The 24,420-nt window shown below is 39.6% G+C and overlaps 1 protein-coding gene across 1 annotated transcript in view; it reads left to right on the top strand.

Annotated features, from left to right (window-relative positions):
* The first annotated feature begins 279 nt into the window (after window positions 1-279).
* The window catches only part of LOC139763424 (uncharacterized), a 143,964-nt gene continuing 119,823 nt past the window's right edge, over window positions 280-24,420 (top strand). The window contains exons 1-6 of the mRNA XM_071689456.1: window positions 280-581; window positions 9,377-9,612; window positions 15,817-16,053; window positions 16,571-16,920; window positions 18,806-18,970; window positions 19,885-19,997. Coding sequence (XP_071545557.1) covers window positions 536-581; window positions 9,377-9,612; window positions 15,817-16,053; window positions 16,571-16,920; window positions 18,806-18,970; window positions 19,885-19,997 — 1,147 coding nt within the window. The 5' untranslated portion in view covers window positions 280-535. The remainder of the gene's footprint in view (window positions 582-9,376; window positions 9,613-15,816; window positions 16,054-16,570; window positions 16,921-18,805; window positions 18,971-19,884; window positions 19,998-24,420) is intronic.

Here is a 24,420-nt window from a genome sequence, read left to right as displayed (position 1 = left end):
CATCGTCGAACTTGCTACAACTGAACACATCCAACTTAATGGAATATAAAAGGCAAACACCAGCACTAGAGAGGGTACGTACCTGTAATGGCTTGTCCCGGACTCACCCGCCACGAAACTCCGCCAGACAAACGTGTACACGAAATCTCAACGAATAGATGTAACCACACTCCGAGCAGAATCGTAAGGCATGAGGGAATATAGGGATAAAAAGGCACGTGCGTGCGAGTGCAGGAGGCGAAAGAGTGCGCAGGTTTTCAAACCCGCCGCACGGCGCCACCATAGTTACCCCCTCCGCCGCCAGAGCTCCTCCTACATTTTCGTCATCCGGGAATCTACCGCCATATTTCTATTTTTGCATCAGTGTCCGTTGTTTATGTGACTTTATTTGCCAACGTTTCTGCGATGCCCGCACCTTTCTTCGTTCGTGTGTAGTGTAGACTGTTGTGGTGTGAGAGGAGACCTCGTGTGTGTGTGTGTAGATATATTATTGCCTAGGTAACAGCTGCTCTCACCACCGACCTCCAGCCTTGTCATGTCAACGAAAACCAAACAAGAAGGGGATCCTGCCACCGATGGAGGTAATATGACAGCCCTCTGTATCCTGTGTAGTTCATAAGTGCAGGTTGTGAGTATGGAAGGGCTTTTGAGTAATGCAATGCCCGGGGTAAATAAAGGTGTCGTGAAAGTTATGGAAGGGTATTTTGAAGGTCTACTACAAGGTGCTCTGCAGGTGGACTAATTAAGACGTAAGGGATAATTAGAACATGAAATGATGTATGTATAATTTACTAGTTTTGCTTCGTGTTTTCATACTTGAAGGCCAGTAAGTCAGCTGTTTTATACTTTGGCCCAATTGGACGTCAGAGTTGAAATGTCACTTTAGTGTAGTCCGGGATGTGTGTTTTTTTTGTTGTTGCCTTTGGTATGTATAGCATTAGACTCGAAGTACGGAAATTATTTTATTTTTCGAGAATCTGGTCATATTGTAGAATTCTTTATAGAAGGCCTTTCCTTACATTTATTGTCTTTAAAGTACTGTACCAAGCATTTGACCCTTCAAAGATTAGGGACAGTACAGGCAAATTGGTAAAAATGTAATGTGTGGCCACTACATTAACTTACACTGATTGATATGTTTTGTAATGCTGTTTACTAATGAGTACCATACTTAAACACCTTTTGATGACAGTTTTCATTGTTTCCCAATTGTGTCAGTAAATCAGAAGCAAAGCAGTTCATTAAATATGAATCAAAATGTGAGCTAGAAAGGGTAAAGCATGACAGGCAGGAAGAGAAATGAATCTATGAAAACCTTTACTTCTCCCATGGGTTGATATTTGTGTTTTCTGTTTTATGAGTCCAAACACTTTTGCTGATCTGATTGGTGCAGTTGGAGTGAGCAAATACAGATTAAGATTGTTTTGACCATTTGATGTACTTTAACTAATGGGGCATCATAGAAGTGCTTATCTGTGGACAGGATATTGAATAGCAGTGATTTATACCAGCATTACTTGATATAGAGCATAAGTTTCCATTGTATGAAAACCATATTGCTTTGGACAGGTATGATTATGTAAGATGTGGTGTTCATTATCACTGAACTTTGAGATGAGAAAGTCACAGAAGTTTCTTGTGCATGCACCCTTATTGAATGTAGTGGCACCACAAGGATGAAGAAGGCAGTAAGGGATGCATTCCTACTATGATATTGGAATTAAGGTGATATAGCTTCTTAGGAGACATGGGTGAGGTTTTTATTGATTCTCTTCCTTTTGATTTGTTTTCCTTTGCAATATGTGAAACCGCACTTTATCCCCTCACTTATAAAGCCCTTCCCACTTTGTTTTTTTATTGTAGTAAGTTCTACAAAGTGATACAAATTATTGGTTTTTTCAAATACTTGTCTGACTAATGCTATGGCCGTTAGATAAATGTTTACCAACATTTTTGTGATGACAAAAGTCTAACTTTAGAATATGATTTTTTGTTTTGGAATGACCGCAAACTTTATAGAGCATAGAAAGTAAAAGTCTAGTTTAGTTTGGTGTTATCATTTACTGTGGATTGTAAGTTTTTGAAATGGTAGAATAGGGTTTAGAGAATAAAATGAATGGCAGAGCTTGATTTGAAGCATTATACTTTAGTAAATTACTACTTGAGCCACATACTGGTATTGAAACTGGCATTTGGTTTTAAATTATTTTGCTGTGAAAGGATGATGTACTGTTCAGATATTACAGTAAGATTTACCTAGCGTGATTTGGAGCAATACGTTGTATTGAATTCCATGATATTAGGTATGGCACCAGTAGTGAGAGATATATAAGAGAAAGTGTGCAGGAAATTTATAGTAAAGGTAGAATTCCTATAAAGATTCAGCAGAATGGGTGAAAGCCATAGTGAAATCAGACTGCTGCTAAGGATTGCCTGGTATGTCTGCCTTTGGAGAGGTTGGGAGTAAGGCTGCTCAGGCTGTCATCTGTTTGTTGATGTTCACTGACAGTTAAGGGAGGTGCTCGTATATTGATGTGATGTATCATATATTTTAAGTAGAATATTAAATATTAAATGAAATTTTGAGTGCAAGGGAATTTCTGTGAGGTTTCCATAGCTTCTCTCTTTTTTTTCTCATACTTTTACATTAGTTATCCCTCCATATTCCCTGATACTCCCATAACCCCCACAACAATTACCATACATAATATTTCAGAATTGTTGTGATACTTTGAATCTACCTTGGTATTCTCAAAGCACTTCACAGGCCTTGTAGAATAAAATCAGTCAGTATCTATAAATGGGTTTAATGATTTGCTATACTGTTGACTTACCCAATATATCATTCATTGATGTAGAGTAAGGTGTTAGCGGTGAGAGTTTATGATCATGGAAAATTTGTGTATATTTAAGGTGACATAAGTGTAGAGAATTTTAGTACCCATGAAAACCTCACCTAAACCTCCGTAACAGCTAGGATGTTTCGTAGAAATGTATGATACCAGCATTTTTAGTGTAGTCTGCCACTAGGAACCGCATGGAATAACTAATTTGGAGAGGTTGGGTCGTGGCACAAAAACAACCACTCATTATGGCATCTGTTTGCTCTCCGTTTATGTTTGTTAGTAGTTAATGTTCAAATATGGGTGTAACAGGTAGATTTTGACAATCTTTTTTCATGTGTGTTTCTCAATACTGTGATAGACTATTTAAGATTCATATTGATGTTGGTTCCTGGATAAGGTTCTCATGTATTCTGTTGATGTGATCAAATTTTCTCCTCTTACTTTTCTTGATCATTGTAACCCTCACTACTGTTACCTCATCCACAAATGGTCATTGGGAGTACACTAAAGTCATATTGGCATGATTTTAGATATCCCCTTTTCTTTTTATATAAAAAATGAAAACAAATCTGTCTCAGTATTTGCATATTTGAATATATTTATTGATTCAAGTAAATAACATAAATACTCAGATGATGCATATGTACCACTACATATAAGAGCATGCTTATGTGAAAAATGTATAAATGATACATGTGGGAAGTGCAAAATCAGTCCTGGAAAAAACTGTAGTGTGTAAAAGGAAAAATCCCGTAATTATTGTGAACATGGATAAGTAAAGAGCAATCATGTCCCATCCACTCAGCACCTTCCAACTCAGGTATAGAGGAAAGTATACTACTTTGGGTATTTCCTTGAATACGTCAATAATACAAGATGTAAAGATGTTATAAGGGAATGCACTTTAGATTGTTTCTGCCCAGGGGAGATTAATTTGTGAGGAATTACACTGTTAATTCTTATAGTTCCAAGTTGAGTTTGCTTGCCCACCTGCCCAAAGTCAAGCCTGTCACAGTGTTCATCCATTCACTAATGGCTAGCAAAAAGCAATGTGCATACTTTGTGCAATAACTTGCGCTGTAATTAAGGAAAAGGTGCTTTTTCATTCAGAATGATCGTAAATAGGTTATGATTGTTTGGTCTTTATATATTTATGAAAAATACAGGATTCTTCATCAAATTGTGATTTGTAAAGAATATATGATTATGGTTGTTTAATTTGTTTATGGATGGGGTTGTTAGGGAGGTGAATGCAAGAGTTTTGGAAAGAGGGGCAAGTATGAAGTCTGTTGGGGATGAGAGAGCTTGGGAAGTGAGTCAGTTGTTGTTCGCTGATGATACAGCGCTGGTGGCTGATTCATGTGAGAAACTGCAGAAGCTGGTGACTGAGTTTGGTAAAGTGTGTGAAAGAAGAAAGTTAAGAGTAAATGTGAATAAGAGCAAGGTTATTAGGTACAGTAGGGTTGAGGGTCAAGTCAATTGGGAGGTAAGTTTGAATGGAGAAAACCTGGAGGAAGTAAAGTGTTTTAGATATCTGGGAGTGGATCTGGCAGCGGATGAAACCATGGAAGCGGAAGTGGATCATAGGGTGGGGGAGAGGGCGAAAATCCTGGGAGCCTTGAAGAATGTGTGGAAGTCGAGAACATTATCTCGGAAAGGAAAAATGGCTATATTTGAAGGAATAGTGGTTCCAACAATGTTGTATGGTTGCGAGGCATGGGCTATGGATAGAGTTGTGCGCAGGAGGATGGATGTGCTGGAAATGAGATGTTTGAGGACAATGTGTGGTGTGAGGTGGTTTGATAGAGTAAGTAACGTAAGGGTAAGAGAGATGTGTGGAAATAAAAAGAGCGTGGTTGAGAGAGCAGAAGAGGGTGTTTTGAAATGGTTTGGGCACATGGAGAGAATGAGTGAGGAAAGATTGACCAAGAGGATATATGTGTCAGAGGTGGAGGGAACGAGAAGTGGGAGACCAAATTGGAGGTGGAAAGATGGAGTGAAAAAGATTTTCTGTGATCGAGGCCTGAACATGCAGGAGGGTGAAAGGAGGGCAAGGAATAGAGTGAATTGGATCGATGTGGTATACCGGGGTTGACATGCTGTCAGTGGGTTGAATCAGGGCATGTGAAGCGTCTGGGGTAAACCATGGAAAGCTGTGTAGGTATGTTTATTTGCGTGTGTGGACGTATGTATAGACATGTGTATGGGGGTGGGTTGGGCCATTTCTTTTGTCTGTTTCCTTGCGCTACCTCGCAAATGCGGGAGACAGCGACAAAGCGAGAAAAAAAAATGTTTAGAATAATATATGTAGCAATAAGTTTATTCAGTTTTTCATTTATTGCATATACAAAAACCTTGAGGGATTGAAAGTATTCACTTGCAGATTGTATGTGAAAATCCTTAGGAAAGTTATGGGGTTAATGAAATCAGCCGCATGGGATCACATGGAATGGCTAGTTGTTGGGTGGTTGGTTGAAGCTGCTTAGTTTGTCGTGTATATGTGTATGCTTTTCATTCATTGGTGTGTTGGGTTGATTTCAATTAAGATATAGATTTGGCAAATCTCAATTATTAGGAGATATTTGAGGTTTTGTTTTGTCAACTTTTTTCTTGTATGGTACTTTCAAGTTGCTTCGCCCAACATTTTCCTTGAACATATACCTCACCCTTGTTGCCTTATTGATATCACAGATAGATTACAGTACTTCAGATCTTGTTTTGCTGCTTAGTTAGTCAACATATTTCCTACACCCTACACTATCATTGCAAAGGTAAGGTTTGTTTAGTATCTTCAGCTAATAGTTGTGTGCAACTAAACTGGACCTATATCTTTTACAGTAAGACCTTCACATTGTGATGTCCTTTTTATACTGTTTATCATATGATTTCACCAGCTGTTGATGATTTAGAAAGGCATTAGATAATGTAAGATTGAAACGTCTAGAAATCTACTAAACCTTTGAAGATCAGTAACATGCCAAGCAGGGCTTGGTTGTGGATGGGCTCTGATTCCTGTGCATTACACATAACTCCCTGAGGTTAGACGTGTGCAAGGTAGGCCGTTGTTTGTTTGTTCCTTACAAAACCTCATAAAGATGGGAAAGGCAGGTAGCTTAGATGTAAAAGTTATGGTATGAATTCAGTACCTGTAGGTTTGTCAGTGAAATCCATGGCTTGCTCTTGGTAAATATTTACTTTCTTTGCAACATTGTTCTTCCAGAGAGAATGTTTTTGATTCTGTGCTTCGGTTGAGAAATTTATTATTAGAAAGTAATTGATACATTCATTTACTGACCGACACTACCTTCCAAGTATCCATGCTTCGGTTGAGAAATTTGTTATTAGAAAGTAATTGATACATTCATTTACTGACCTACACTACATTCCAAGTATCCTGAATCAACCCGATGGTGGGGAGGGCTTTGAAGGAGAGAAAAAATTAGTCTAACCTAGCATAATGAGGGCAAAGGGGTGATGTGACACTAAAATACCTGCCAAGTCTCATCTAATGCTATGCAAGAAAGTAAATACTTTTTTCTTACTATAATGAAAAGAAGACTTTGAGAGCTTGTGCATTGTGCACTTTGTTTCTGGCTTCTTTCAAAATGAAACTTAGGTAATTTCACAATAAAATATTTAATTGTAAGATGTGTTTTAGTGAAATGCACAAGTTGATGTTAAGAATTTGCAGCACCAGTTTTTTTAATGATGGGTGATGAAAGTAATTGTGAATAAAGCCTTGGAAAATTGCCAAAATTTTTTGCTTCACTTTCAAAGAAAGAACTTTAAGTGAAGCACCATGTTTGAAAATTGCATGTGTAGACCATACAGTATCCATTTTGCAGTCATGATTTTATTCCTAGTTTGCATTGATAATTGATGAAGTGAAAAATTGTATGCATTCCAAATTGATACCATAACAAATTAAGCCCTTACTTGCAGAGAAACCTTGAAATAACTTGAAAAGAATACTATAGTTAACTTAAAAAAGAATACCATACTCACCCATTAGTAGAATAAAACAAAGAAAGAGGAATGGCTTTCCTTATGTGGATTTTATTGGACTTTCCTCATAGTGAAAATTCATATTTTCATTTATTTCTTAATTTGTTACAGATATGTTTATTGCAGTAACTACAACAGAATTCATTGAAAATGTTGATGAATTCACTAATAAAGTGGTTAAAGTGGTGCAAGGAAAGCAGATATTTCTTTCATTATTTGCTGTTTCCTGCATCAGTAAGGTAGTGTTAGGAACAGATGAAATATTTAGTATACCTGAATGTAAAGATTAATTTGTCTCCTTTTGTATATAATGTGAGTACTGTATGTTTAACGTAGCCTTATTGTCACAAAACATATTGCATCAGAACTTTTTTAGTTTGGAAAGGTATGATTGTCTCTTGAAAATGTTATGGAAAATATTTGAAAATTTTAGAAGTGGATCAGGTGTTTGCTTTGAAAAATGTATGTGAGAAATACTTGGAAAGGCAATTGGATTTGTATGTAGCATTTATGGATCTGGAGAAGGCATGTAATAGAGTTGGTAGAGATGCTTTGTGGAAGGTATTAAGAATATATGGTGTGGGAGGTAAGTTGTTAGAAGCAGTGAAAAGTTTTTATCGAGGATGTAAGGCATGTGTACGAGTAGGAAGAGAGGAAAGTGATTGGTTCTCAGTGAATGTTGGTTTGCGGCAGGGGTGCGTGATGTCTCCATGGTTGTTTAATTTGTTTATGGATGGGGTTATTAGGGAGGTGAATGCAAGAGTTTTGGAAAGAGGGGCAAGTATGAAGTCTGTTGTGGATGAGAGAGCTTGGGAAGTGAGCCAGTTGCTGTTCGCTGATGATACAGAGCTGGTGGCTGATTTGGGTGAGAAACTGCAGAAGCTGGTGACTGAGTTTGGTAAAGTGTGAGAAAGAAGAAAGCTGAGAGTAAATGTGAATAAGAGCAAGGTTATTAGGTACAGTAGGGTTGAGGGACAAGTCAATTGTGAGGTAAGTTTGAATGGAGAAAAACCGGAGGGAGTGAAGTGTTTTAGATATCTGGGAATAGATTTGGCAGTGGATGGAACCATGGAAGCGGAAGTGAATCGTAGGGTTGGGGAGGGGGCGAAAGTTCTGTGTTGCATTGATAAATGTGTGTAAGTCGAGAACATTATCTTGAAAAGCAAAAATGGGTATGTTTGAAGGAATAGTGGTTCCAACAATGTTATATGGTTGCGAGGCGTGGGCTATAGATAGAGTTGTGCGGAGGAGGTTGGATGTGCTGGAAATGAGATGTTTGAGGACAAGATGTGGTGTGAGGTGGTTTGATCGGGTAAGTAATGAAAGGGTGAGAGAGATGTGTGGTAATAAAAAGAGTTTGGTTGAGAGAGCAGAAGAGGGTGTTTTGAAATGGTATGGTCACATGGAGAGAATGAGTGAGGAAAGATTGACCAAGAGGATATATGTGTCAGAGGTGGAGGGAACGAGGAGAAGTGGGAGACCAAATTGCAGGTGGAAAGATGTAGTGAAAAAGATTTTGAGTGATCGGGGCCAGAACATGCAGGAGTGTGAAAGGCGGGCAAGGAATATAGTGAATTGGAACGATGTGGTATACTGGGGTCGACGTGCTGTCAATGGATTGAACCAGAGCATGTGAAGCGTCTGGGGTAATCCATGGAGTTTTGTGGGGCCTGGATGTGGAAAGGGAGCTGTGGTTTCGGTGCATTATACATGACAGCTAGAGACTGAGTGTGAACGAATGTGGCCTTTGTTGTCTTTTCCTAGCGCTGTGTCGCGCACATGCAGGGGGAGGGGGTTGTCATTTCATGTGTGGCGGGGTGGCAACGGGAATGAATAAGGGCTGACTATGAATTATGTACATGTGTATATATGCATATGTCTGTGTGTGTATATATATGTGTGTGTGTGTATATGTTGAGATGTATATGTGCTGTGTGTGGATGTGTATGTATATACATGTGTATGTAGGTGGGTTGGGCCATTCTTTCGTCTGTTACCTTGCGCTACCTCTCTAATCTGGAAGACAGCAACAAAGGTATGGCAACAGGAATAAGGGCTGACAGTATGAATTATGTACATGTGTATATATGCATATGTCTGTGTGTGTGTATATATGTGTGTGTGTGTATATGTTGAGATGTATAAGTATGTATATGTGCTCTGTGTGGACGTGTATGTATATACATGTGTATGTGGGTGGGTTGGGCCATTCTTTTGTCTGTTTCCTTGCGCTACCTCGCTAATCCGGGAGACAGCGACAAAGTATGATAATAAAGAAAAATATATATATATATCCCTGGGGATAGGGGAGAAAGTATACTTCTCATGCATTCCTCACCTGTCGTAGAAGGTGACTAAAGGGGACGGGAGAGGGGGGACTAGAAACCCTCCTCTCCTTGTATTTTAACTTTCTAATTTGTATAAGAGAGTGTTGATTGAGAGGATGATGGTATGCACATAGTTTCAGTCTGGGGAGGAACAGTTGGGCTATATGATTTAATTACCCCTCTGCTTGTTATTTACAGAAACAAGTGGTGAAAGTCCTGATATGTGGTCTAGTCAACAGCAGCAACAGGAAGATGGGGATGATGGGAGTAGTGTTGGTAATGGAGGTAGAGACTCCTCCACTCCTTCTTCCAAGGCAGAAGAGGGAGATGTATCCCCTTCTTCCTCTGACTCAAGTGGAGATTCCCACAAAGGAACTGCACCACCTTCAAGCTCTTCATCTCCTCAAAATCTTCCACAGTGGCAGTACTCTAGGGTAAGTTAATGTAAGAATTTTACAGTTACCTATTATAAGTACTGTATAAGGAGGGAGTTTTACACTTGGGTCCTAATCTCTTAAACACTCTCTAGTTGTCTTACATCTTATTAAATTTATGTATGCTGTCAGCATTTTCTATGTCCTCAATAATTTTATTCCATTCATTAACCTGTCTTATATGTTATAGTACTTCTCTATATCTTTTCTAAACAAGTTGCTTGTTATATCTTCCAGGTGCTCAAACCCTATATCTCTTGAAGAGCTGTTTACTGTCTGTGTCATCAATCTGTTTTGGAGAACTTAAAGATTTTTTATCAGGTCACCCCTCGCATCTCTCTTCTATTGTGGTTGAATTTAAAGCCTCTAATCTTTCCCTGTAATTCAGCTGTCTTGATTATGGTACCATCTTTGTTGCATTCTTCAGACCTTCTCTGTTAGCTCTTTGTGATTACTGTTTTTATTATGGGTAGATAGTTTTACACTCATGTTATCTTTTCTGTTAATTTGTATATGTATTTTGTCATTACTCCTATGTATGCACACACACACACACACACACACACACACCATTGGTGACCAAACTTGATAAGTATATTTGAGTTTTGGCCTTATGTAGGATATGAACAGCTTGTGAATTATTTCCATATCCATGTATTTTAGATTTATTCTAATGCTTGCCAGCAGATAGTTTGTCTCCTTAACTTTTTTCATAATGTGGGACTCAGGCAACAGGTTAAGGAAGGTGACTCCCAAGACCTTCTAACTTACAGAAGCCTGGAGTTTATTGAACTGTGAAAGTTACAGGGTAAAGAACATCACATGTGTCCTTTAAATTTTTTTTGGAAAGTGTGCACATACGGCCATATTTCCTTGGGATTTTGACCATATGTATGGAAAACTGAATTGGACATAGTATAACATTTTTATCATTATATTTATGAGTGTAAGGAATGAATGTGGATAAGATATATTTAGAAAATATTTTTTATGGTGTTTAACTTTTGCTAGCTACATTTAAATACAGCACATTGTTCCTAGTGCTTTACTGATAACTCTGTTGATGTAGTTTTGTACAAAGTATTTGGTTTTGACCTAGAAAGAGATTTGACCTGTAAACACGACTCCTCTTTGAATTAATAAGATTGATGGAAGTATGATATGGTTTGATTATGAATCTGTTTAAATTTGTAACCCAGCTATTGAAACGTGTGACATGACTGTGTATCTGCATCTTTGATGCATGTTCCTCAAGGGAATTACCTTGAGGGGGAAGCCACAGCAAAAGAGTCTTTATAAAAGCTGAACTCCAGTGCTCTTTCTTAGTCTGCAGTATCTCACTCTTATCATGCCACTGGCAGAGGGCAACTTTAGTGTTTGGAGAGGCTCCTACCTAATGTTTCTATCAAGTACTACTACCTAATGTTCCTGCCCGTTCCAACCTACTACTTCTGCTTAATGCTCCTGCCAAAGTGTCAACCTACTACTACTTAATGTTTCTTCCTAATGCTCCTGCATAATGTTCCTTCCTACTACAATTATCTGTTGCTCCTGCCATTTTGCCAAAAGGCAAAGACTGATGGAAGTATGACATGGTTTGATTATGAATTTATTTAAAGTAAATTTGTTGCTTATCTGTCAAAAGGTAAGGGTTGGTCGCATTACTATCTAACTTTGTATCTATATCTCTGATGCCTGTTCCCTCAAGAGGTTGGCTATGGTGAAGTGTCTCCACGACTGATGACCTGCTCTTCTGCCTCTTAGTCCATAGTGCCTCACCCTTACCAGGCCTTCGGCAGAGGGCAACTCTAGTGCAGTTTCCAGTGGCTCCTAACATAAAGAGTCAACCTAATGTTTCTACCTAGTACATGTATCTATTGCTCCCATAATTTTGCAAAATGGCAAGGGTATTGCATGGTGCTCACCGCAGGAAAATCTAGTTTCATAGAATGAGTTGTGTGAGTTTCGTGGTGTCAAGTGTTAACTGTGACAAGAAGTGATTGGACATTTGTGGACAGTATGCTAGCAGTCCACATGTGGGTTAGGTAGAATTAAAAGACATTTACCTATGTCAGAGGAGTGCAGCTTGACAGCAACTGAAGTGCTGGCTCATTACACGGCTGCCACTAACCCTCTTGATACTAGGAATATATCTCCCTGGTTGGTTGCCTACAAGCTACCCATGCATTACTTACCCAAGGATTAGCATTTGTATTCAGTTTGATCAGAGAGTTTTTGTGCATGTAGTTGACAGATTGTGTGTTTGTGTTTAAACAATTAGCGAGACTTACTGACACAGGCAGGCCTGTTTTTGGTTATTAGTGTACGAGCTTGTTAAGAGGGACATGAATGTTGTGGATGATGAGTTTTATTTCCTTGGTTTTTATCTTTGTTTTTACGTGTACATTTAAGATAAGGAGAGTCAGTTTCTTCCCTGTGGTAGTTACATCTTGGGATATGTTGAAACTGTTGGTAGTGATGAGTGATGTCTAGAGCTTACATTGAAGAGAGTGATGTGTATGTGTCAGGATTGTGGTTTCTTATGGGCTGTGGTTTAAGACTGAGTTGGGAGTTGATTGGATAGCATTTGTTGGGTTATTTCAGAGTGTTTTGTCACTTATTTTTGTTGGCAGTGGGGGATCTGTGATTAAAGGTCACTGAAGTTCAAGGCAGCAGTGAGCTTTTCATCTCAAGTTAGGGATTGGTTGTTACTTGTAGAGGGGTTTGAGTTGGTTGAGTATAGTGCTTTTGCAAAGAATTGCTTGCTGAACATGTTGAGGTAGGACTGTATTCAGAGGATCATTTTGAAGGGGTTGAGTATATGTGGTTGCAAGGCATCCACTGATTGTTTTTAGTGCATTATTTTGTTTGCAGATTTGTTATGTTTGTGTTTGTGAGGATGGAAGTACAGGCAGTTGAGCTATATTTTAAAATGACACATGTGAATTATTTGTAGAGGGATTCTTTTTTTCTTTTTTTATCTAAATTTGGTGTCAGTTAATGTTCTAAGGGCATTTAGTTTGTGTCTTGCCTTTGTTTTGATGTTGTTGATGTGGAGAATGAATGCTGCCTGTGATGTACATGATGATAAGGGAAACCATGGAAAGTACTGTAGGGCCTGGTTATTGATTAGGGGCTGTGGTCTTGGTGCATCTAGAAAACGGATGCAAATAATGGTCTATCTTCATCCGTTCCTGGTGAACGTAAGGCAAATGGTGAACAAATTTGAAGAAAAGTGATGATATAGATTGAGTGAGAAAGTGGAGGGAATTACTCTGTTGAGAAAAACATGCTGTCATTGGGCTGAACTAGGGCATATGAAGCTATAACGGGAACCACATAATAGTCTAAGGGGCTTGACTGAGAATGGAAGGTTTAATTTACAGTGCTTTATCCTATGATGGCTGGAGAGTGTGTGTGAGCAAATGTGGCTTTTTTTTTAAGTAGGAAATGGTTAACACATAAGAAGAAATGATAAAGTATGTATATTTACTTATTAACTGCAGGGAAGGGGGGATTTATATACGTCATAATAACATTTCTTGTTCATTGCATCTGGGGCATGTGCATTATCTTGAATCAACTGGATCAGCCTTAAGGCAGTAGAACAAATGGCCTGTATTGCTTGCAGTGACATCCCAAGCATTGTTTCCTGATAGTATAGGCTAAGCTTTTTCTCTATATAGATCAGCGTATAAGATGTCACGGAAGCCTTAACACGATATTTGCCTATCTATTATATAATGATTTTTTAACGTGTTGCTCTTACAAGATAATGAATACTGCTAATGATTCTTCTTGTTTCATTTTTTGGTTATTAAAACACTAAATACCAAACATATTTATGCCTGAAAATACACCAGGAGTACCTCATGCACCTGGCACCAGAGCAGCATAGGTTAGAGGATAGGATAGCAGACATAAAGATTGTCCTTCTATATATATATATATAGGGAGGTAAATGCAAGAGTTTTGGAAAGAGGGGCAAGTATGAAGTCTGTTGGGGATGAGAGAGCTTGGGAAGTGAGTCAGTTGTTGTTCGCTGATGATACAGCGCTGGTGGCTGATTCATGTGAGAAACTGCAGAAGCTGGTGACTGAGTTTGGTAAAGTGTGTGGAAGAAGAAAGTTAAGAGTAAATGTGAATAAGAGCAAGGTTATTAGGTACAGTAGGGTTGAGGGTCAAGTCAATTGGGAGGTGAGTTTGAATGGAGAAAAACTGGAGGAAGTGAAGTGTTTTAGATATCTGGGAGTGGATCTGTCAGCGGATGGAACCATGGAAGCGGAAGTGGATCATAGGGTGGGGGAGGGGGCGAAAATTTTGGGAGCCTTGAAAAATGTGTGGAAGTCGAGAACATTATCTCGGAAAGCAAAAATGGGTATGTTTGAAGGAATAGTGGTTCCAACAATGTTGTATGGTTGCGAGGCGTGGGCTATGGATAGAGTTGTGCGCAGGAGGATGGATGTGCTGGAAATGAGATGTTTGAGGACAATGTGTGGTGTGAGGTGGTTTGATCGAGTAAGTAACGTAAGGGTAAGAGAGATGTGTGGAAATAAAAAGAGCGTGGTTGAGAGAGCAGAAGAGGGTGTTTTGAAATGGTTTGGGCACATGGAGAGAATGAGTGAGGAAAGATTGACCAAGAGAATATATGTGTCGGAGGTGGAGGGAACGAGGAGAAGAGGGAGACCAAATTGGAGGTGGAAAGATGGAGTGAAAAAGATTTTGTGTGATCGGGGCCTGAACATGCAGGAGGGTGAAAGGAGGGCAAGGAATAGAGTGAATTGGAGCGATGTGGTATACAGGGTTTGACGTGCTGTCATATATATATATATATATATATATATATATATATATATATATATATATTTAATGTATGTATGACTCATGGTGAGGTGCCTGAGGATTGGTGGAATGCGTGCATAGTGCCATTGTACAAAGGCAAAGGGGATAAGAGTGAGTGCTCAAATTACAGAGGTATAAGTTTGTTGAGTATTCCTGGTAAATTATATGGGAGGGTATTGATTGAGAGGGTGAAGGCATGTACAGAGCATCAGATTGGGGAAGAGCAGTGTGGTTTCAGAAGTGGTAGAGGATGTGTGGATCAGTGTTTGCTTTGAAGAATGTATGTGAGAAATACTTAGAAAAGCAAATGGATTTGTATGTAGCATTTATGGATCTGGAGAAGGCATATGATAGAGTTGATAGAGATGCTCTGTGGAAGGTATTAAGAATATATGGTGTGGGAGGCAAGTTGTTGGAAGCAGTGAAAAGTTTTTATCGAGGATGTAAGGCATGTGTACGTGTAGGACGAGAGGAAAGTGATTGGTTCTCAGTGAATGTAGGTTTGTGGCAGGGGTGTGTGATGTCTCCATGGTTGTTTAATTTGTTTATGGATGGGGTTGTTAGGGAGGTGAATGCAAGAGTTCTGGAAAGAGGGGCAAGTATGAAGTCTGTTGTGGATGAGAGAGCTTGGGAAGTGAGTCAGTTGTTGTTCGCTGATGATACAGCACTGGTGGCTGATTCATGTGAGAAACTGCAGAAGCTGGTGACTGAGTGACCATATATTCTTAGTATATATATCAGTGGGGTAAGGCTGCCAATCTACATTTATTTTTCGTTCTCATAGGTACTGAAAGGAGTTTGTAAACATAAGGATTAGGAGCATTGTTGTTGCATATTTTATTTCTAAAGTTATGCTCTTCGTAATGTAATAATCTTAAGGAGATATTGTTTAGAATATAATAGAATACCCCACACATGTAAACTCCTTTGAAGTGAAAAGTTCTTGTTGAGACTGCACTGTCAATGATACAACCTCCCCTTAGGTGACTTTTCACTTGTGGTGTAATCTCAAGTAGGTGGAGTTCGGTAACCTCAAGGGTTTCATATAACAAACAGAGCAAATGAATTGAGTAGGGTTATCCAGATACATTGGTAATGTTATCCCCTCGTCAAATGGGACAGGTTTGACTGAGAAACCAATAAAGATTGTCTAAGGATTATTTAGTTTGAATTGATATGGCATGGTGGCCATTTTTTGTAATGATGATACTCCTGGCTCACACTGTTTGACTAGTATTACTGTGACCAAAGTAGAGGAACTAGGTTATTGCAACATTAATGAAGAGGTGGATCACCTTTGCAGCTTTAAGTATTTATTGTACTTTTCTTTCCATATTTTCCTGTAAAATCTCCATGGATTAGGATGAGCTCCTGGCACTTAAGGAATCCCCCCTGTCTATAAAATGGCCAACTTGTCTCGATCCTGCCTATAATAAATCCCCTGGACGATGGGACCCTGAAAGATGGATCCGAGCAGTGCATGATGAGCGACGTCCGTCCAGCACTGCTTCAACAGCTGCTTCAGTAACTAATAATAGACCTGATCGTCCGCCAGATCTAGAGCTGAAACGCAGCCGTGACCCCCGTGAAAGAGTTAAGGTTAGTGTGGTACTGCATACCATTAACCGAATAATAGATTATAGTCTAACATCTTTGTGTAGAAAGACTCTGCATGACTTTTGATATTAGGTGTCCCTGGCCTGCTTCCAACCAGTGGGGTTTATGATGTTACTGCAAAAAGTGATTGCCTATATGGACGTGTTTTGTCACATATAGATGAATGTGGAGTTACGAGATTGGTATCTAGCCAAGTTAAACTGTTGAGTAACAGTGATTTCTGCCTATATGGACTTGTTTTGTCACATGCAGATAACTGTGAAGTTATGGTAATATTAGATAGATAAATAGCTAAATTAAACTGTTGAGTAACGATGATTTCTGTATTTGGATATCTTCGCATTAAAGATATGAAACTTTTGATAAAGAAAACAATTTTTTTTTCAGAATTAGAGTGCATTGAATTTGGAAATAACTGATAATGGTTGTAGAATTTATTCTAGTTGTAAATTTTTATGGTTTCATGTTTGTTTGAAGATTATATCTTTTGTTATTATAGCAAGAAGAGCAAGATGGGCTTGTACTGTCCCCTCAGCGTCGAAGTTTTAGCACAGGCTGTCATGGATTACAGCAAGCACCCTCAATAACTAAACGTCCAGACTCTCCATCAGAGCGCCCACAGCGGGAATCACACCGGGAGATCCCAGCACGTAGAATTGGATCTGGTCGAATTTCCCGAAGAGATGATCTGGAAACTCCAGTTACAGGGGAGCGTAGGGAAATGCCAAGACGAGAGAGAGACATAGATCGAGATCGTGATAGAGAAAGGGATAGAGACAGAGAAGAACAACGCAGAGATACCAGAGATTGGAGGTCCAAGCCTGAACAATGCTTTGATCGAGATAATAGGTAAGATAAGTATTTGTCATCCCTAAGCAGTTGCTGACATCAGTTGATGTTCTCTGTAGAAACAGCAGCCAACACCACAGAATTTGCTGATTTTTCTAGTTTCTGTAGATAGGTGGCTAATGTATTGTACTGTTAGTAGACTGTACATCTTCCATCACCAGGAAGGCATGTGAAAAAATTTGCTGTATTCAGTACCCCTACAATTACAAGTGCATGGTCATCCACCTGGAGGCTGTGTGTACTCAGTTACCCTTTTGAAAATACATAGATTGTTGGGTAACCTAAATTGTTAGAAGGAATAGTTATAATGTATGGAACCCTAGGAGCTGAAGTCAGTCATAGGGTGGATGAGGGGGTAAAGGGTTTAGGATCACTGAAGAGTGTGGAAATAGAGAGGTCACTCTCTGAGAGGGCAAAGAATGGCATGTTTGATGGTATAGTGATCTCATTGTATGGATGTGAGGCATGAGCAATAGATGAGAAGGTACAGAGGAAAGTGATTGTGTGGGAAATGAAATGTTTTAAGACAAGATGTGGTTTGAAGAAAGTTGATCGAGTAAGAAATGATAGGGTAAGAGAGAGGTGTGTCTCGGGAAGAGTATGGTTGAGATCTAAGTTGAGTGGAGTTTGGTAAAGAGGATGTATGTGTCAGAAGTGGAGAGAACAAGGAGAAGGAGGAATTGAACTGAAGATCGAAGAATGGAGTAGAAAAGGTTTTGAGTGCTCAGGGTCAAAAGATGGATGAGTTTGTTGCAAGCCACACGTCAAGAATAGATGACTGATCCTTAGAGAAAAAATCCTCACATGGTCCTGTACCTTCTTTTGGAAAAGTAAAACGGGAGTGGAGGATTTCTAGCTCCCTCACTCCCACCTATTTTAGTTGCCTTATAGGACACACAGGGAATACATGGGCAGTATTCTTTCTTCCCTATTCCCAGTGCTATTATGTATATATGAATTTGTCTCTTTAACAATTAACACCTCTGATACTCACGCACACCACCATCACTTTATGCTTTAATGAACCTTCTTCCCATTTATACACACCTCATTTAATAATTTTATCTAATGCATGCCTCTCATCCTCCTAAATATTCAGGCCCCACTTCTTCAAAGCCTCCCTCTCTTATTCTTTTCATCTCTTTCTTAGTCTACCCCTGTCCCTCTCTCCCTTTATATCTGACACATAGGTGCTCTTGCTCTGTTGGTTTTTAGCTTATCCTCACCATATTTGTGTGAACCATTTCAGCTTACTTTGGTCAGCTTTGACATAGAAACTGCTACTTTAACTCTTCCCTTACTTTATCATTCTGTACATGATCAACTTGTCTCACACCATATTTTTGTAAGGCATATTATTTCCAGAATGTCCACTTTTTCATTTCTTTTCTGTGGAATGCCCAAGACATTCATGCAGTACTTTTTTATTATTATAACTATGAGCTTACCCATCCATGTCTGACAGATAGTGAACTCTCCTTCCTTATGCTCCTTTTTTGCACCTCGGATGTTCTTCCTCCTCTCCAGTCTTGTGACTGTCTTTAGCACCAGTGGTTTCATATACTGGTATGTCCACTTCCAGGTACCTGAAGCACTCATCTTCCTTCAGGTTCTCTCTATTCAGACTTGCACTTTCACTATTCTGTTTCATCCCCATTATGCACCTTGTTACCTGCTTTTGTCGTCATTTGCTTTTAGATTCTTTCTCAGACTTTGCCACCAGCCTCTGGAGTTTCTGAAATCTGCCACCAGAGCCATGTCATCTGAAAACAGCAGCTGATTTTCACACACACACACACACACACACACACACACACACACACACACATACACTTACTTTAAGACCCTTGCTCTCTTACTCCCTCATATATGATTATAATTGCAGATATGAAAATAGGCGTCGCTTCTTTGAAGAAGAAGAAACGGAGAAACGCCCTGATAGAAGAGAGAGGGAACGTGAGAGGGAGCGTCGTTATCAGGATCGGAGGCGAATGTCTTCTAAAAATGAGGAAGAAGAACAACCTGAATGGTTTACGGGAGGACCTACCAGGTTTGTAATTAGTTTGTTTTCTCTGTAGATTTGATGTAGATTAAAGGAGCAAATGGAAAGGAAGTTCTGTTAGATGATCTGTGTTGAAATGCCAAAATATTCACCTCGAGGTATTTTTAATTTTGTTTACTTCTGCTTTCAAAAGCACTTTAGGGTTCATTGTTTTGTGCATTTGAGGACAATATGTGGTGTGAAGTGGTTTAAACGAGTAAGTAATGAAAGGGTAAGGGAGATGTGTGGAAATTTAAAGAGTGTGGTTGAGAGAACAGAAGAGGGTGTGTTGAAATGGTTTGGACATATGGAGAGAATGAGTGTGGAAAGATTGACTTAGAGGATATATGTGTCAGAGGTGAAGGGAACAAGGAGAAGCAGGAGACCAAAGTGGAGGTGGAAGGTTAGAGTGAAAAAGATTTTGAGCGATTGGGACCTGAACATACAGGAGGGTGAGAGGCATGCAAGGAATAGAGTGACCTTGAATGATGTCGTATACTAGGGTCGACGTGCTGTCAATGGACTGAACCAGGGCGTGTAAAGCATGTGGGGTAAACCATGGAAAGGTCTGTGAGGTCTGGATATAGATATGGAGCTGTGGTTTCAGTGCATTACACATGACAGCAAGAGACTGAGTGTCAACGAATGTGGCCTTATTTGTCTTTTTTTTCCAGGTGCTACCTCGCTGAAGTGGGGGGTAACGACAGGAATGGATGAAGGCAAGCAAGTATGAATATGTACATGTGTATGTATGTATATGTCTGTGTGTGTGTGTATGTATATGTGAGTATTTGGGCATTTATATTTGTGTATATGAGTGGATGGGCCATTCTTCGTCTGTTTCCTAGCACTACCTCACTGACTCGGGAAACAGCGATTATGTATAATATAATAATAATTATTACCAAATTATCCTTTTACAGTCAGAATGAATTCATTGAGCTTGTTGGCTTTGAAGATATACCGGAAGAAAGCAGTGCATCAACTAAGCCTCCAAGTAAGAGAGAACGTCGCCGTTCGAAAAAAGACAGAGATGGTAAGTTAAGAAGTTTTTTAGTTTCATATATACCCAGTTGAATGGATGATAAAGATTGACTGAATTTTTTGAGACAGTAACAGTCCACTTTTACTTTGCATGACATTCCTTTGCAAAGACTTTTAATGGCTAATTTCTCTTTGTAATTTTTGATTGATAGTTGTTGTAAGCCATACACCTTGATTAAAGGTAGATGTTTAATGCATGTCTCCATTTCTCCATAGTCAGCTTAGAGAAAATTGAGCATTGCTAAAAGAATGAATAGCAAATTATAATTTGAAATTCATGTAAATAGGAACTAGGGTTACACTACATTTTAGCTGTTTCCCAATTTTGGGCTTCATGTCACTTGTTCATTTGATACTGTTAGAACATTTCAATGATTTTGTTGAGTTTAGTTCATTTCAGTATTACTATAGAATATTTCAATGATTTTACTGAGTTTAGTCCATTTCATTATTACTGTTTTTTTGTGTGTGATGGCTGAGAGTATGTCTATACACTGTAGCCCAAGCCTACTACCAAATTTATTGACTGGCCCATTGGGAGGATGAACAGCTGGTTGGACTGTGGACTGAGTGTTACGACCAGGATTCAAACCTATTTGGTTTTTACCTCAGAGGCCCTTTGAATGTGTAATGGTCAGAAACACTAACCACTACATCCTGTAGGTCCATTACTCTCTGAAAATATAATTTTCCTTCAATGTAGTTGCAGAGCTAGAAAATATCAAGTAAGCAGAAAGTTTCCTCTCTGTACGTTACATACCCATCTGTCTGTCTATCTGATGCCTGTTCCCAACTGGAATTTCTTCAAGGGGGTAGCCATGGCAATAGAGTCACCATAACTAATGAACTCTAGTGCTGCTTTTTTATGCTTTAGTGCCTCATCCATAACAGGCCACTGGCAGAGGGCAACTCTGGTGCAGTGTTTGCAGAGGCTCCAACCTACTGTTCCTACTAACTACAACTACCTGATACTTGTGCCTGGTGTTCCTATGTACTACTTCTACCTAATGTTCCTACTCAATGCTCCTTCCTAAATGTTCCTACATATTATATTACTTCTAACTATTGGTCCTGATATTTTGCCAGTAGGCAGGGCTAGTGCTTAGTGCTTACCACACAAAAGCCTAGAGTTACAAGGAATGATCTGTGTTTAAGTGGTGTCAAATGTTATATATGACAAGGAGAGATTATTTGTTTGTGGACTGCCAAAATTGTAAATGTACATGAGCAGCAGACGATTTGGGTACTAAAGACAAACTTGTGTGGTTTCCTTCTCTTGCCATCATTTAGATGGAAGATGTACTTGCAAACTTGCACACAGTTTAGACAAAACACAAGGTCTTCAAGTTTTAATGCTTACAGAAACTTGTACAAAATTTGAACAGGGAAACTTGGATTTTAGATTTTCTTTTTTGCATTATTAAATAAAGAATTCTTCCCACGTATTCCCTGCGTGTCGTAGAAGGCGACTAAAAGGGAAGGGAACGGGGGGCTGGAAATCCTTCCCTCTCGTTTTTCATTTTCCTAAAGAAGGAACAGAGAAGGGGGCCAAGTGAGGATGTTCCCTCAAAGGCTCAGTCCTCTGTTCTTAACGCTACCTCGCTAATGCGGGAAATAGCGAATAGTATGAAAAAAGAAAAAAAAAAATGTGAAAGTAAAGGAAATATTTAAAGAAGTGAGTCAGCATACATTTCATGGCATGGTATAGTGTTGCAGGTTGTGTAGATTGCTCGCTATAGGCAGTGGGGATGGTGGCAGACCAGTGGTGGTAGAGTAGGGTGCTGAGCCTCATAGCACAAGTTCAGGAGTGAAATTATCACTATGAAAGGTAATAATGTAAGAGTGAAGGATATGTACAAAAAAGTGAGCAAACATGAATGACATGGTTATAGTATAGCAGTGAATTTAGTGTGTACATCATCCTGTAAAGATGGTGGTTGCAGGGAAAGGGAGAAGGTAAGATGGTTGAACCTTGTGATTCAAGCCTAGTAAATGACTCATCACTCTGTGGTTGCTATTTGCACATGTATTTGTTGGGTATATATTTACACACACACTTTTTTTTATCTTGTGTAGGTATTTATTTACACTTCAAAATTGTTCTCAGAGGGTTTCCAAAGTGACACATAGCACCCAAACAAAAGTCAGAATATTGACCGGGCATTTAAACAAATCCCGTGGACTTAAGTAGCCAAAATGATGATTCCTGGAGTCTGCTGTGGAAGTTTTGAATGATAAACATTTGAGTTTAAGGTATTAAAAAAAGTTATTTTAGAATCAAAATTAGAAAAGAAGCTGTATAATCATAAAATGTACAATATATTCCAGTTGATGATATTTACAGATTAAGGACTTGATTATAAACATAAATTGGAAAACGCACAGCTCCCTTTCCACATCCAGGCCCAACAAAACTTTCCATGGTTTACCCCAGATATTTCACATGCCCTGGGTCAATCCATTGAGAGCACGTTGATCCCGGTATAACATATCGTTCCAATTAACTCTGTTCCTTGCACGCCTTTCACCCTCCTGTATGTTCAGGCCCCAATCACAAAATCTTTCACTCCATCCTTCCACCTCTATTTGGTCTCCCACTTCTCGTTCCCTCCACCTCTTAGTATTTCTCACATGCATTCTTCAAAGCAAACACCTGATCCACACATCCTGTACTACTTCTGAAACCACACTGCTCTTCCCCAGTCTGATGCTTTGTACATGCCTTTACCCTCTCAATCAATACCCTACCATAAAATTTCCCAGGAATACTCAACAAACTTATATATTTATATATATATATTTTTTTTTCATACTATTTGCCATTTCCCGCGACAGCGAGGTAGCGCCAAGAACAGAGGACTGGGCCTTTGAGGGAATATCCTCACCTGGCCCCCTTCTCTGTTCCTTCTTTTGGAAAATTAAAAAAAAAAGGGGGGAGGGGAGGATTTCCAGCCCCCCGCTCCCTTCCCTTTTAGTTGCCTTCTACGACACGCAGGGAATACGTGGGAAGTATTCTTTCTCCCCTATCCCCATATATATATATATATATATGTGGTTTCAGAAGTGGTAGAGGATGTGTGGATCAGGTGTTTGCTTTGAAGAATGTATGTGAGAAATACTTAGAAAAGCAAATGGATTTGTATGTAGCATTTATGGATCTGGAGAAGGCATATGATAGAGTTGATAGAGATGCTCTGTGGAAGGTATTAAGAATATATGGTGTGGGAGGAAAGTTGTTAGAAGCAGTGAAAAGTTTTTATCGAGGATGTAAGGCATGTGTACGTGTAGGAAGAGAGGAAAGTGATTGGTTCTCAGTGAATGTAGGTTTGCGGCAGGGGTGTGTGATGTCTCCATGGTTGTTTAATTTGTTTATGGATGGGGTTGTTAGGGAGGTAAATGCAAGAGTTTTGGAAAGAGGGGCAAGTATGAAGTCTGTTGGGGATGAGAGAGCTTGGGAAGTGAGTCAGTTGTTGTTCGCTGATGATACAGCGCTGGTGGCTGATTCGTGTGAGAAACTGCAGAAGCTGGTGACTGAGTTTGGTAAAGTGTGTGGAAGAAGAAAGTTAAGAGTAAATGTGAATAAGAGCAAGGTTATTAGGTACAGTAGGGTTGAGGGTCAAGTCAATTGGGAGGTGAGTTTGAATGGAGAAAAACTGGAGGAAGTGAAGTGTTTTAGATATCTGGGAGTGGATCTGGCAGCGGATGGAACCATGGAAGCGGAAGTGGATCATAGGGTGGGGGAGGGGGCGAAAATTCTGGGGGCCTTGAAGAATGTGTGGAAGTCGAGAACATTATCTCGGAAAGCAAAAATGGGTATGTTTGAAGGAATAGTGGTTCCAACAATGTTGTATGGTTGCGAGGCGTGGGCTATGGATAGAGTTGTGCGCAGGAGGATGGATGTGCTGGAAATGAGATGTTTGAGGACAATGTGTGGTGTGAGGTGGTTTGATCGAGTGAGTAACGTAAGGGTAAGAGAGATGTGTGGAAATAAAAAGAGCGTGGTTGAGAGAGCAGAAGAGGGTGTTTTGAAGTGGTTTGGGCACATGGAGAGAATGAGTGAGGAAAGATTGACCAAGAGGATATATGTGTCGGAGGTGGAGGGAACGAGGAGAAGAGGGAGACCAAATTGGAGGTGGAAAGATGGAGTGAAAAAGATTTTGTGTGATCGGGGCCTGAACATGCAGGAGGGTGAAAGGAGGGCAAGGAATAGAGTGAATTGGAGCGATGTGGTATACCGGGGTTGACGTGCTGTCAGTGGATTGAATCAAGGCATGTGAAGCGTCTGGGGTAAACCATGGAAAGCTGTGTAGGTATGTATATTTGCGTGTGTGGACATATGTATATACATGTGTATGGGGGGGGTTGGGCCATTTCTTTCGTCTGTTTCCTTGCGCTACCTCGCAAACGCAGGAGAC

This window comes from Panulirus ornatus, chromosome 3, assembly GCF_036320965.1.
Source record: "Panulirus ornatus isolate Po-2019 chromosome 3, ASM3632096v1, whole genome shotgun sequence".
Classification (NCBI taxonomy): domain Eukaryota; kingdom Metazoa; phylum Arthropoda; class Malacostraca; order Decapoda; family Palinuridae; genus Panulirus; species Panulirus ornatus.
Note: the sequence above shows the minus strand (reverse complement) of the source record. Positions and strands in the feature narration are given on the sequence as shown.